We start from the raw sequence: 14,115 nt of genomic DNA, 5'->3' as shown, positions 1-14,115 counted from the left end.
CGACATAACCTGGCTCTTCTACTTCTACAACGCATTCCGGATAAAATGGGTACACAAGATCACAAGCAAAAAAAATGACTGACAAAAATAACATATGTACAACACGAATGGGCTGACAAATGAACAAAAGGGAACAAAGTGACAGATGAATACATTGAACGACGACACAAAGACCAAGAGTTTGCATGGAAATTACAGCAGCAAGATCCAACGGACAACAACTTAGATAAGACATTGCTAAATATCATCTAGATAAAGCTTAGAAAGAATGGGGGACAACGCAATTGACCTTATCTTTTCTTGTCTTTTGCAATTCTACGTCGTGGCCTAGAAACAACACAATGAAACAGGCTGTTAGCGTGGCATTATAATGGACTAACAAAAATAAAGCCAAACAAACCAATAAAAGAATGCACGACAAACAAATGGCGACCAAGTAGGCGCAGGATCGACCGCTTGCAATTTTTTTAATAGAAACTAAATCAAACGGTGGCAAATTTAGATAAGACCACTTTCCGTATAAAAATATATTCATGAATTTAGAAGATGCTTACAAACATTAAAAATGTTTCAAAATTTTATAAAAATATTCAAAAGAATCTTATTCACGAATCTATTATAAAAAAATAAAGAAAAACTAGATAGGGAAAATAAAGAAAACAAAAACAAAAAACAAAAAACAAGGTGGTTTACAAGTGTTTTCCTATAAAAGACAAGAATCACAAGTAATTAATTATTTTCTTTTGTGAAAAACATGTAATTAGTAGCTCTCTCTCTTTCTGGTTACTGTCCAAATAAATAAAAACAAGCGAATACTATAGCCCAACAGAGACAGAAAAACACCAGTAAAAAAAAGGAACATGAGACCCTAATAACAAGAGCAGCCCAACAACTCGGTCTGGTGCACTGGTCATTTCAAAACGTTGTTTAAAAACAGCACAAAAAAAAAACTAAAAAAGGCAAGAACAGCCCACGGACAAAAAATAACAAATCTTAAAACATTAATCAGATTGTAATGATGTTAGATGTGAGATATTATAGTATCACATCTACGTAGATGGGAAATAGCAATTCCGTTTTAAAATATATATGAAAATCGTAAAAACAAATTCCTTGGCTTGTGCTGCCGGCTGCGCTCAGTCTCCCCAATCCCCGTACCTCCTCCAGCTCCTCTTCCTTCGCTTCTTCCCCCTTTCCCCCACGCCACTGCCAAGTAGGCCCACCATGCACCAGCTGCCTCCTCCTCCCCCCGCGTCGTCGACGTCTCTCGTGTCGCGGGCGCGCACGGCGATCCACTCCGCCGCCGCCCGCGCCGAGCGCGTGCTCACCGACATTAAAGCCGACCTCCGAGGTACCAACGGCGTACTCATGTGTCCTGACTCCTTTCCAGTCCTCCCCCGTTCCACTTCTGCTCGTTCCGGGGTCCGAATCTGATGAGCTTCGGTTCGAATTCGCTCGTGGCATGTGCAGATGCGGACGGATCCAGCGGGCACAGGACGCCGTCGCCCAGGACCTCGATGGATCGGCAGGTCGACGCTGAAGCGGCCGCTTCCGCCTCGGGTCAGGCGCCGGACGTGAAGCCTCCGCCTGATGAGGTACATGCTCCTGTCATTGCCGTCGAATCGACTGCCGCTTCGTGTGTGTAGAGTCTATCAGTCCGATGCTTGAGCAGTCCTGCTGAGGTGAGGCTGTGAGAGGGGCGTGTTGTGGTGCTGAATCGGTGATACGTGGTGTCCGGTGGGGTGTTCAATTCGTCAGGTTTGGTTGTTGCTTTCTGAATATGTGTGTAAACTTGGAAGTTGTTATCAGCGACTGTGAAGTTGTTCTATGTGTGCGTGACCCTGTTCTTGTGGCAACGCGTAGCAGAGTTGTGAGGTTTGGAGTTGGGCCTCAATGGGTGGAAAGAGACCAGACGTTTCAGCTAATAGCAGCTACTCCCTCTGATCCTTATTAATTGACGCACACTTAATACAACTCTCTACAAATTTGTACAAAGTGTGTGCCAATTAATATGGATCGGAGGGAGTACTTGATAACATCATATTGAGGCTTTGTGAATGCTCCATGGTGTGACTATTTGGTTAACCTAATGTCGAGGCTTCTCGATTTCTTGTGATCCTTTTCTTTTGAAGTTTTGTGATGGCTGGCCTTGCCATTCGCCGTACTTGGAAGTACCAGCAGTTGGTGGTCAAACTTTGTACATACTTGTTCTCTAGCTTTTTTCCGCGCTTGCTTCTTCTAAAAGAATGGCCGAGCTCCTGCCATGCATTCAGAAAAATGGAATTAAGCTTGGCTTGTTTTGCTCACTTGAGTGGAATTGGAAGTCCTTCCATATCAATTTCCATAACTGATAATGGTGGGTGTGGAGGTTTATATTCCATTGGAACGGAATAAAGAACGTGGGCGGCGTGCGACTGATGTGTATGCTTCTATAATTGACACCCGATGTTTAATCCACCTAAAAGGCCTCTTTGTTGAATACTTACCTATCCATTTTGTGATCTTTCTCATTATAAATTATAAATGCAAATTAGATGTTGAAATGGTTGTGCCCTGCAATTGTCACATAAGGTGCAAAACATTTATTGCTTCCAGATCCCTGAGGTAATCCCCTCAGCAGACGAGGTGGGCTTGAAGATAGAAGCCGGGTCAACTTCTTCATCTAACCTGTCCTTTCCCCCAGCTTCAGTAGTTAAACAGTTGATTGCAGCCATTGAGTAAGTTTGTTTTCCATTTAGTGCTTCACTTATTTTTTGAATGGAAAAGTACACTTAGTGCTGCAAGAAAACATGCATCATATTGCATTTTACATTTCTGAAGTGCTTTCTTTTTACTTGATTTGTTTCTTTTATTTTACGAATTGTAAACCACTTTTTCGTGTTCTCTAGAGATGGAAAAAGATTCAGTTCAATGAATGATATGAAGTTCAGTGGTGACCAATATCTGAAAGAGAAGGGTGGCTTGAGCTTGTCTGTTGTTAAGTCACTTGTTCGCCGTGAAAAGGAGGAAAGATCTAGTTCTGAATTTTTTGGTGACGATGAAACAAAATCCTTGATGTACTCGTTGTTCAAATTTGGTATGTTACCACGATGTGCTGAGCTGTTTTTTTCTTCTTACTTTGCAATTCAAGTGTTGCAATATATTACATAATTATCTTTTCAGCGGAAGAGTTGCCCCACGACGAAAGTCAGTGTGCCCCAGAATTACTTCATTCAGCATCTTTGTCCAGGGATATCCATGGTGCACCACCTGGAAGCTTTGTTCATCACTTGGGAGAGATTATTGGCAGCATTAGTTCTGTACACAAGATGGCATTTTTTTGGCAATCTGTAGTTGTTGAGGTAAGTGTGTTGGTGATATGTGCACCTATTGTTTGGACATGCTGCTTTGAAATTCACCTATTGATCATACAAATTGCTAAGCGGCATAAGATCATTAGTCACTACATTTCACACAAAAGGAATTTGGTTTGTGAGGGAACAAGACAAGCAAAATCCTTAATAAATTTATAAACTTCAATAAAACTAAATGTCAGCACCACATTTAATTCTTTTGGTATACGTGCAGTTGAAGAAACTATGGTCTGATGGGCAACCAGTGCCTCGAATGTCATTAAATGCTGCCCCGGACTTGAATTGCTGTTTACTATATCAGGAGATGCAAGTTATAAATTGCTGCATTGCCAGGAAAAAACGAAGAAAAGCAGCAAAGGAGACACTTGATTCCTCGCTAAAACAGGAATGTATTGATAACTCAAATCCCAGGTGTTCAAATGGAGATTCTCGTGACAGTGGGATTTACGCAAGCAATAGCAGTGGTGATCAGGTTCTTCGGCTTGGTGTTGACTGTGCATCCGGGAACTTAACACTGTTAGAAACTGGTGAGCCTGTATATTCTCCGATTCTGCAGGTAAGCTGTTGTATTGTTTGTTACTTCATCTTCTATGGTGCTTTCTTTCAGTATTCTGAATGCTCGCACAATATATATGTTCAGGAAGGCCCTATTATGACAGCAGAGCTCATAAAAGAAACAGAGGAACTTGTCTTACGGACAGGAAGGCATGTCAATCTTTCATTTGTACTACCATACTGCACATGCCACAAGTTAAATCTGAGGGAATGATTTGACATAAGTTTTGCATAGCATTCTTAATTGTTATTTATTATTTCCTTCTACCGATACCAATCTGTTCCTCACTTAAAGCGCAATATAATTATGTATGACAATAGTTACCATTTATGTTGCTAAGGTTTCTCCTTAACTTTTGAGCAATAGAGCAATGATTGTGACACTGCCTTGTATACATGTTTTCAGTGTTGGTGCTGGCTGTTCTCAGCTTTTATCAGATATGCAGGCGTTCAAGGCAAGTTTAAAGTTGCCCAGGCACTGGCTGTGAGTCTGTCTGATTGAGGTTCCTAAGCAATAATTTTCTTTTGGACAATAGGCTGCAAACCCGGGATGTGTCCTTGAAGATTTCATTAGGTGGCACTCTCCACCTGACTGGTCTGAAGATCGTGCAGCAAGCAATGCAACAGTAGGGGAGGGCTCATCTAGACGTGGCAGGCTAAGTGACAGGATGCAAACAAAAGGTAACAATTTTCTCCCTCTCTTCCCTATGGTTGCTCGCTTATTTGCCAACTCTAACCTAAATGTCTTCTACATTTTGATGTATTGTGCTTAACTAGAAGGAAATTTGTGGAAGGAATTGTGGGAAGCAGCAAAACCTATACCCGCTATTGAACAAACTCCGCTATATGATGAAGATTTAGCTGTGTAAGTACAAAATATTTTGGCGGTTTTCTGCGCTGGATCTTGAGTTGCTCGTAAATGATTATTGGAGTGATGTAATCTTGTAGGGAGAGCATATTTGATGCGTTGGAAGTTATTGAACCAGCAAAACTGTTTCAGCAGCTACTCTCAGTCATTGTGAGTTGAATGTTTGCATTTTTGTCTCCGTGATGTTTTCTTGTAGTTCCATGTCATTATTTCAAGGCCTTACTACTTGCTGCTTGTATATCAGCTTTCTGTATGCTTTGTAGCAGCTGAATCAGTGCTACCAGCAGACAGTAATCTGTCGAAATTATTCTACGATTGTAAAGACTACATCATTGGCATTTACCAGGATGACATGTCAAAAGAAAAGCTGGATGAGATCTGCAAGGTACTCTGCTATTGTTTATTCATCTGAAAATTATGTCACTGCATACAGTGGTATTAACAGTTAACATACTTTGCCAGGTTTATGAGACGATGGAGGCCATAGTAACCCATCCTGAAGACGCTCTTCAGATCACGGAGCAACCTGACGAGAAGTCTGCCGAGAATAAGAACCGCTTCAAGCTCAAGCTGAATTTCACCGGCAAAGATCGCCAGTCTCTGTGGAAGCGTGTAGCCAAGGATGAGAAGAAAACATCGCCAAATGATGAGAAAAAATCACCGGAAGAAAAGAATACAAATTTTTTCTCGAACCTTCGCGAAAGGAAGGCCGCCCTATTTTCGAAAAAGAACGCAAAAGCTTCAGAGTTGCCATCTGCGCCCCCACCATCAGCGCTGGGTCCATTTGACGAGAGCGAATGGACGATTTTGTAGTTGAGACTCGAGGATGTTTCCTTTTGTACAACTTGTAAAGAAGGTGCCCCAAGCTGTAAATACTCATCCAATTCATTGAACACTTTGCAATAAACTTGAAAAAAAAAACCGTTTTGCTATTTCAAAGGTACCTGAAAATTTCTCCCAACTACCTATCCTAGCGTGAATTCATTGCCCCATTATCTATCTTGGGGTGGAGGTGCAGGGGGCATAGAGGGATGGTCGGGGCGGCGGCTAGCAACGGTGGTGCGGGGAGGTTGAGGGAAGGGCGGGGCGACGAGGCGGTGCGCGGTAGCGCCCGCCGGCCGTGGGTGGTGGACGCCGGAGGTTAGGGCGGGGGTAGGATGGGGGCATCGTGAGGAGGAAGAAGCATGGATCTATTCTTGGTGGTTGGGTGATGATCTGACCGTCCATATTAGAAATTGATGCACTCGTTTTTTTAGTTAACTGGCAAATAGAGGCTCCCATTGCAGTACGTATAAGCGTCAAGACTCGGTTCAGTTTTCTTTTCTCCTTATAATTTTAATTAATCTTGATGCCGAAACCTGGACCAACCGTAAGCAGATCACGACTGAAGCGGAGTTGATTGAGATACAGTGCCGTCGGCGCCTCGGCGATGATCAGTGAACCGCGAGGGTGAACAGTATCTGCCAGGCTGCCACTGCACTTGGTGCCATCCATTTCGTCCGCGCAACGACACACGGCCGTTCGAGTGGCGCGACCCACTGCCATGCACGGCTTCATGCAATGGCTTTTCAATCTTATCCTCCGACAGCTAGTTTGACTCCCATCTCCAGAGTCTACTCTCATCTCCTCAACTGTACTAGCCAACGCGGCAACTCTTCAGTTAGTGCACCGTTCGCGCCACCCGCCAACCAACTACATACAGGCCGGCCGGCCACAAGAAACCACGACAACTGCTCCTATAAATACCAACGCAGATCGGGGCTGCAGGAACCATCCCAACGACAGCGAGCAAGGATCGAGTAGCGGTGTCTGTAGCTAGCCGACCATGGCCGCCACTATCAGGCGCACGGTCTTGCTGCTACTCCTTCTCGGCATTGCAACGCAGCTGAGCTCCGTGGCTCTCGCCGGATTCGGCCGTGGCCCGTTTGGTCGTGGCTATGGGCGTCGTGGCTGCCGCCACGGTCGCTGTCGTGGCGGTGGCTTAGGTGGAGGTGGTGGTTTTGGTGGCGGCGGAGGGGGTGGCTTGGGTGGTGGAGGTGGCCTTGGTGGGGGGCACGGTGGTGGCTTTGGAGCTGGAGGTGGGGCGGGCGGAGGTGCCGGGGGAGGTTTTGGTGCAGGAGGTGGTGCCGGAGGAGGTCTCGGAGGTGGGCATGGCGGGGGCTTCGGTGGTGGCGCGGGAGCTGGAGGAGGAGCCGGTGGTGGGCTCGGAGGTGGAGGAGGTGGTGGCTTTGGAGGTAGCGGTGGGGCGGGCTTGGCGGTGGTGCTGGAGCTGGACAAGGTGGTGGCTTTGGAGCCGGCGGTGGTGCAGGCGGTGGAGGAGGATTTGGTGGCGGTGCCGGTGCCGGTGGAGGTCTCGGAGGTGGGCATGGAGGGGGCTTCGGTGGTGGTGCAGGAGCTGGAGGAGGAGCCGGTGGCGGGCTCGGAGCTGGAGGAGGTGGTGGCTTTGGAAGTGGCGGTGGAGGCGGGCTAGGCGGTGGTGCCGGACATGGCGGCGGCTTTGGGGCTGGTGGTGGTGCAGGAGCTGGAGGAGGAGCCGGTGGCGGTTTCGGAGCTGGAGGAGGTGGTGGCTTTGGAGGTGGCGGTGGAGGCGGGCTAGGCGGTGGTGCCGGACACGGTGGCGGCTTTGGAGCTGGTGGGGGAGGAGGATTTGGTGGTGGTGGCGGTGCCGGTGGAGGTCTCGGAGGTGGTCACGGTGGCGGCTTCGGTGGCGGGGCTGGAGTAGGGGGTGGAGCTGGTGGAGGACTAGGAGGCGGAGGCGGACTCGGAGGAGGAAGTGGTGGTGGGCTTGGGAGCGGTCGTGGTGGGGGTCTCGGGGGTGGCGCCGGTGGAGGTGGTGGTGGTGGTCTCGGAGGTGGGCACGATAGTGGGCTTGGCGGCGGCATAGGTGCCGGAGGTGGTGCCGGGGGAGGCTTTGGTGGAGGTGGAGGTGGCGGGCATGGCAGTGGTGCTGGAGCAGGTGGCGGTGGCGGTTTCGATGCTGGCGGTGGTCACGTTTGAGCAACCTGGTTGCTAAAAGGCCAAATTCTCGCATTTTACTATGATGACTAATTTCTGTATGAAATAAAATAATACTCCTACTATTTAGTTTATCCAAAGGTACTTTGTTCTTGTTTACGCCTTCAAAATTGCCATTTCATTGTTGTTAACAGTGACAACAAGAGAATAAATGCTTGCTCAAAATCTATTGCAGTAGAGTATCATTGAAATCTTAAGTTGTACTTCAGATTTAAAAGAGAAATTTGATGCCATCTCAATCATTTTGAACCGTTCATTGAACGGGTAATAGGTTATTCATAACACTTAAATAAGTATTACTCTCTCTATAAATTAATATAAAAATGTTTAGAACACTAAAGTATTGATTTAAACATTCTTATATTAGTTTATGAAGGGAGTACATATTTACTACCATCGGTTATTCACCTCTTACCCCGAACAAAAGGTCCAGCACTACTACATATCTGAAACACTGACCGACCTCCTGAGGCATCGGTGATATTGACTTTTGGGCTCGGCGAGATGGTTATCACAAACTTGTGTAAAACTGTCCGGTCAGTGATATCTTGTACCAACGATAAAAAAGGATCAAAGGTAATCATGACCGACCCTATATTTGACCTGTCTGTGTAGTCTATTCCAATTAGACCCTTCTTTTTTCCCGCCGGTCGGTATTGTTTTGTTTGTGGAATGTATATAATAATCGTTCACTGCCCCCACAATGAAAACCACCACTGTCCATCTCGGCACCACTCTCTCTTCACTGTTCCCGCACCATTCACTCCCGGCCGTCATCTTTTTTGACCACCTGTATTCTTACCTCTTTTACCTCCCATCTGTCCCGTCTCTGTCACTCGAAGAGAGTTCGGCGCCACGATCAACATCGTGAGACATAAAGACGCAAATCGGCCATCGCCCGATGCCACCGTGCCTTCACTCCCTTCATGGATGCCTTCGCTCTGTCGCGCCGTCGGTCCAATCCGATAGTTGCATTCCGCCTGGCCGTTGGACGTCGGGTGTGCTGCTCATGTGTCCGCCATTGCAGGTCATGTCGACAGCCACGATGTTGAGCTATGTTCCTTCCTAGTAGTGTTTAAATTTGAAGTTTGATATCCATCTTGTGCACGAGTCATTATTATTGTGCTATAAATTTGTATGTTAGTTTACTATGAAAGTTAGAATGTTAATCGTGCACGCTAAAACAAAATTTAGAACCTTAAAGACTAACTATGAAGGTTTTATTCGTATCATCGATGATAAAATGCCTAACTATGATGGTTTTATTCGTATCACCAAAGATGAAAAACTGGAAATATGTGTATTAATAATTTTGTCTAGATGATTTCCATAGCTTAGGTTGTGTTTGATAGTAAAGTATTAAAAAACCAAAGTATTGAAAAACTACAACAGTTCAGCATGTAGGTATAAGATATCACAGTTTTGATATACCACAATATTTTGAAGTATTGAGAATACTTTGAGCTGTTTGGCTAGTGTTGTATACTAGACCATAATAGCGCGAGTTGCCGCGCCCGTTCATTTCGACTATAGAATGTTTGGAACTAGACGATGCCCTGCGCGTTGCTGCGGGAACCTTGTTAAAAAATATATGATTAAGTGATATAGGACTAAAATTAATGCAAAAAATATAAAAGTGTCTTACACGACTTAATTCCCTGAAAAAAAAGCCATGCTTGAAATGGTATTGTTGCATGAAGAGATTAATGAAAAAAGTAACTTTATGACCCTAAACCCTAAACTCTAAACCTTAAGACCCGCATGGTCCAGACTCCAAAGATGGTGAGAGAAAATAGGGGCGGCGGGAGGGGGATGCAGAAGACGGCCGATTTCGGGGTTGTGACCCTTTTGCGAAATTTTAGCGAGATCTGACTCCATCTAAAAGTATTTCGAGATCCGACCCTTTTACTACCGCCAAGGTCGATAGTGGTAGGGTATAACAACCTACCGCCGAGGCCCTTGGCGGAAGGGGCGCACGCCCTACCGTAAATTTTATCTAAGTATCAAACACAGTGTGTACTCACCTACAGCCGGGCGCATCGGCGGTAGGGGTATGCAGGCTACTGCCAACCTATTTTGCGGTAGGGCAACACTGTGTTGACGTGGATAAGTTGCCTACCTTCAGGGGTCTTGACGGTAAGCTATTATACCCTATCACTATTGACCTTAGCGGTAGCAAAAGGAACAAATCGTGAAATACTTTTTAATAAGGTCAGATCTGACTAAACTTTAGCAGAAGAGTCAAAACACGAAAATCGGCTACAGAAGACAACCGGGTGAGGCAGTATCGACACGAAAGAAAGATGGGCACGCAGGAAACATTCGTCCACCGTCACCACCACCATGGCGCGTCCACGAATCGCACAATATAACGGCGGCGCTTTGCCTTTCCCAGCAGACGAAGAGTGAAGAAAATGCACGAAACCGATACCACATACACAGCCCACTTAATGCGTTTGTTGAATAATCGGCCAAGTAAACGTGAGGAAAGTTTCGCAAAAAAAAAAGTAAACGTGAGGGAGGTGATTTGACGGGCCAACACCGCAGCAGTCGCACAAGAGAAGTAGGAGCGGCGGTGATTGGAATCTTCATGAGCAAGGCATGCTGGCTTCATGCCACGCGCCTCCTTGGGAAGAGAAGCGAACAGATGATTTAGCCGAGCGCTCGTCATTTTTTTTCATGGTCGTCTCTTTGTCCTCCAGCTACGAGAGAGTTTGTGAGCGAAGGAAGAAGAAGGAACATAATCGGACGCGGTGTTTTTGAGCTCGAGCACAAATGTGCTCGATATCTGGGTGGTACAGTAGTGTCTCGGGATTTGGCACATTAAATGGCTGGGCGAACTTCGTGAGCGACCGCAAATATGAAAAAGAAGAAATACGCATGAGCTGTGGGCCAGGACAAAGACGGAGGAACGGCGAACGTAGACGGCAGGAAGTTGAGCCGTGGCTCAACTCGTCGGTCTCCATCCTGGTCCGTGGATCAGGATACGTTCTTTTCGTTAAATCTGCCGACGGAGGAGTAAATGTGAGGATTTGGGGGACAGGTGGGGGCAGACCGGTGATACCATCGTCTCCTACCTCTCAAGCTGGATTTTTTCAATAGCGAGAGGGTTGATTTTGCGGGGCTGCGATTCCCCAAAGAAAGCCGCGTCCACAGGTTGGTATGGAGTTCCTGATCTAGCCAATTAGACTTTGCCCGATCTGATGTTTTTGCTCGATTTTGGATCCTGTGGTGTCGATCTGCAATTTGGTCCTCATGCTGCGCAGATCCATGGTGCTTGAGGAGGTTAAATGATAGTGACGTCACAATGGAACCCCTCCAAATCTCCAATACCCAGTGAGTGCGCTGATTGTGGGAACGGAGCAGCATCAGACACCCCGGTGAGAGCTTTGATGGGAAGATTTGTGTGCTGGAGGTGAAGGTGGGTCATAGGAAGGGTTTACCGCAGGCTTCACAAACGATAGGGAAGATGGACCCCTGAGCTCCACGATGGAGCTGCAGGTATTTTCGTGCTCAACACAATAGTTCTGAAATTAATGGTGCGAATCTGAATAATCTTATTTTGTATGTGTGTGGTTGATTGCACATAATATGTGGTGCAAATCTGAACAATTTCTGGTTGTAATTACAAGAGTACAGTATAGGGACACATCATTTGATTGTGAGCTGAATGATTCGGTATGCACCTATTGTTGTGCCCCTAGATAAATTATTACAACATAAATTGTTAACTGAAATGATAGACTGTCTATGTTGTCAAATTCATGTGATTGCTTGTAATTATGAGACCACATACTGGGTAATTTATTAGATGTTGTACAGAATGTCAGGAATTGGATGATATGGCCAGTAGACCACATATCGATAGGTCATGGAAAAATTGGTTGGAGCAGAAAATGTGACTTGTAAGATAGAATGCGACTGTGAATATTGAGGTTGCAGTGCATTCTGTTCATGAAGTAGAGTTAGCAAGCCTTATGGAAACTGTGGGCATTAACGAACTTGTATAAATTATCGATCAATACGGAAATGGGAGAAATTAATGAATATAAGTCAATGAAATGAGTTCAAGAAAGTATAGTAACTTATTTTTACATACTCTTGTGCGCATCTGTGCTTTGCTTGCAGAGTGCGGATCGGTGGAACAGGAAAGACTTTTCTGGTCTGTGGCAAACTGTCGCAGTTAACGCTCGGAGGAGGTTGGGTGTGCAGGCGTTGTTTCGTTCATGATGCCCCAAGATTCTCTTCTTCCACTGCACGTAACAGGGGAGCTTGCAGCGTGTCGGGTAGTGGGGAAGAGCGGACGCAGATGGAGTTCTTGATGCAACCAATTAATAGGTAAGCCGTGGAATCTATCTTTTTGCATCGAGTTTCTAAGATCGATCTGCCTTGTGTTCAACTGTTGTGCGAAATTCATTCTGCTGGAGGAGGTCAGTGACAGTGATGTCCTGATGGAGCCGCTCCATCAACCTGTGCTGCAGCCGTAGGTAAGGTGGAGCAAGCATCGGTGCGTCATTAACTCATTACCCTGTGATCGCGTCCACGAGAGAGTTGGAGCAAGCGACAGCGGCGGCCCTGAGTGCGGACATGCAGATCTGTGAGGCGGAAGCGGTGGTGGCTGCACAAAGGGATAGCTCACCGCAAGCGCCCGAACAATTAATCCGGCAAGCATCTGGATAGAAGCGCAGGTGTGTTTCTGCTTGCATATTATTTGTGTCTGTCAGATGTTTGTTTTTTTAGCATGGGCTTGGTTGATAAAAGACTGTCAAGGGCTCAAGGCTAGTAAATTTGTGCAGCTAATTCTAATTTTATGCATGGTTGAGCTCATGCGTGACAACAAGTGTTAAAAGAGATTGGCTCCCAAAAGCTGGTTCAAATTTATGACTACAAACAGTGTATATGACCCTATTTTATCATGATGTATGTTGTTTGGTGACTTAATTTTAGGCAACACATAGTCTTGATATGGATCCAATTTTTTTGACATCATACCAGGAGAGTTGTAGTTAGTTAGTACTCCCTCCATTTCAATGAAGAAGTGTGCACACATTTCAAAATTTAGTCGCTGACAGCATGTGAAGCACGATTCAAGTATATGGACAAATATCAATTTATTTATGGTGCATATGAATATGTACATGCATATCATGGACCTGGTACATTTGAATATGTTCATGCATATTGTGGAGCTGGTTGGACTAGGTGACACTAGTGTTGAGGCTTACTACCGTCTCATTGCTTTGTTCAAGTACTGCATGGTGTAAAATGCAACCATTCACAGAAGCTGGAGATGGGCTATGTTTGGAGGATAGGATTGCTCAAAATGGAGTTGTTATCAAACATATATATGGAGGTGAAAGGAGGTGTTGCGCAAATCATGCGACTGATGTACTGCATGATGCAATCAGTGGCAACAATAATTTAACTAATGTGCCAGGCAATGGTAGGTTTATTGGCTCCTGCTAAGAGCAAGGAGATGGGTCGACCACCGACGAGCAAGGGTTGAAGAGAAACAGATTTTGCACCATTTGTCGGTGGCAAGGTCATAAGAGGACACGAGAGAAACAGATTTCGGCAATGTTCCAAAGCAGCCTCAGAAACCTGCAAGAACAATGGAGTTGAGGGACTCCGTCCAAAGAATTGTACCAGGTCTGCCGAATTAAGGTTGACGGGAGAAAACATAATTTTGATGCCAAGAGGAGCTTAGTTTATCTGTTACAGATTTTGCGAGGGTGTTTGTAGTGTTGTTTTAGGTTGCTACAGAGAGTGCTTAGTTTATGTGCTTAATGACCAGTCATTAATTGTTGTTTGTGAAATGACAAGATCAGGACTAAAATTCAATGTTTCTGTGTTATACCTTTACTTTGTGATTTCTGTACTGATCTAATCAAGCCAAATGTTTGGTGTTCTGACAGAGGCTGTAGCATTTAAGAGTACAGATATGGGGTGTATGTCGGTTAAAATGGTTTCTACAAAATGTCTGTCTGGGAATTTGTCAAATAATGAAGTTTTGGAATGGTTGTTGCACTCCTGGGAACAGACTCAAGTGTTGAGTGCTGATGGCTGATTAGTGTTCGCATTTAAAGCAAACTTGTACTGCTTATAGGTTCAAACGAGATCGAGCGTTTTGAAATTTGAAGTTGACTGTTGTCCCATGGCTCACCACCCACTGGTTTGGGTTCCAATTTTCCCAACCAATCTTCTCTTGCTGCTTGCTGTTGCATTCTTGATGATTTTTTAATTTACTCTAGTCTCCAGTTTGCTAATCAGTTTGCTCATTCTGCTTGGCTGGGTGGGGTGGCTTTTGCATTAATGGGACGGCCA

General features: G+C 45.4%; 1 protein-coding gene and 1 long non-coding RNA gene across 4 annotated transcripts; both read left to right on the top strand.

The window, feature by feature from the left end:
• Positions 1-1,120: 1,120 nt before the first annotated feature.
• LOC109780693 (uncharacterized) lies at positions 1,121-5,737 on the top strand. The gene is made up of 13 exons (XM_020339276.4): positions 1,121-1,351; positions 1,471-1,595; positions 2,596-2,717; positions 2,889-3,076; positions 3,163-3,341; positions 3,568-3,909; positions 3,994-4,058; positions 4,315-4,363; positions 4,445-4,589; positions 4,686-4,773; positions 4,857-4,926; positions 5,021-5,161; positions 5,239-5,737. The coding sequence occupies exons 1-13, from the start codon at positions 1,225-1,227 to the stop codon at positions 5,587-5,589; spliced, it is 1,992 nt and encodes a 663-aa protein (XP_020194865.1). The 5' UTR covers positions 1,121-1,224; the 3' UTR covers positions 5,590-5,737.
• Positions 5,738-10,742: 5,005 nt separating this feature from the next.
• On the top strand, positions 10,743-13,653 carry LOC109780695 (uncharacterized). Of its 3 annotated transcripts, XR_012202278.1 has the most exons (6): positions 10,743-10,761; positions 10,835-10,947; positions 11,058-11,292; positions 11,920-12,129; positions 12,273-12,479; positions 13,041-13,653. It is a non-coding gene; the product is annotated as an uncharacterized lncRNA (long non-coding RNA). The 3 variants fall into 3 exon arrangements; XR_002237100.4 differs by lacking the exon at positions 10,743-10,761 and having other exon boundaries at positions 10,818-10,947; XR_005767648.3 differs by lacking the exon at positions 10,743-10,761 and having other exon boundaries at positions 10,818-10,947; positions 12,227-12,479.
• Positions 13,654-14,115: the final 462 nt, after the last annotated feature.

The sequence above is a fragment of the Aegilops tauschii genome, chromosome 2 (genome assembly GCF_002575655.3).
Source record: "Aegilops tauschii subsp. strangulata cultivar AL8/78 chromosome 2, Aet v6.0, whole genome shotgun sequence".
Lineage (NCBI taxonomy): Eukaryota > Viridiplantae > Streptophyta > Magnoliopsida > Poales > Poaceae > Aegilops > Aegilops tauschii.
Note: the sequence above shows the minus strand (reverse complement) of the source record. Positions and strands in the feature narration are given on the sequence as shown.

Bases quoted from the DNA above. Each gene is read 5' to 3' on its own strand.
- LOC109780693 (XM_020339276.4), top strand. From the start codon at position 1,225: ATGCACCAGCTGCCTCCTCCTCCCCCCGCGTCGTCGACGTCTCTCGTG. The intron at 2,718-2,888 runs GTAAGTTTGTTT...CGTGTTCTCTAG, and splicing joins CAGTTGATTGCAGCCATTGA to AGATGGAAAAAGATTCAGTT. The intron at 4,364-4,444 runs GCAAGTTTAAAG...TTTGGACAATAG, and splicing joins CAGATATGCAGGCGTTCAAG to GCTGCAAACCCGGGATGTGT.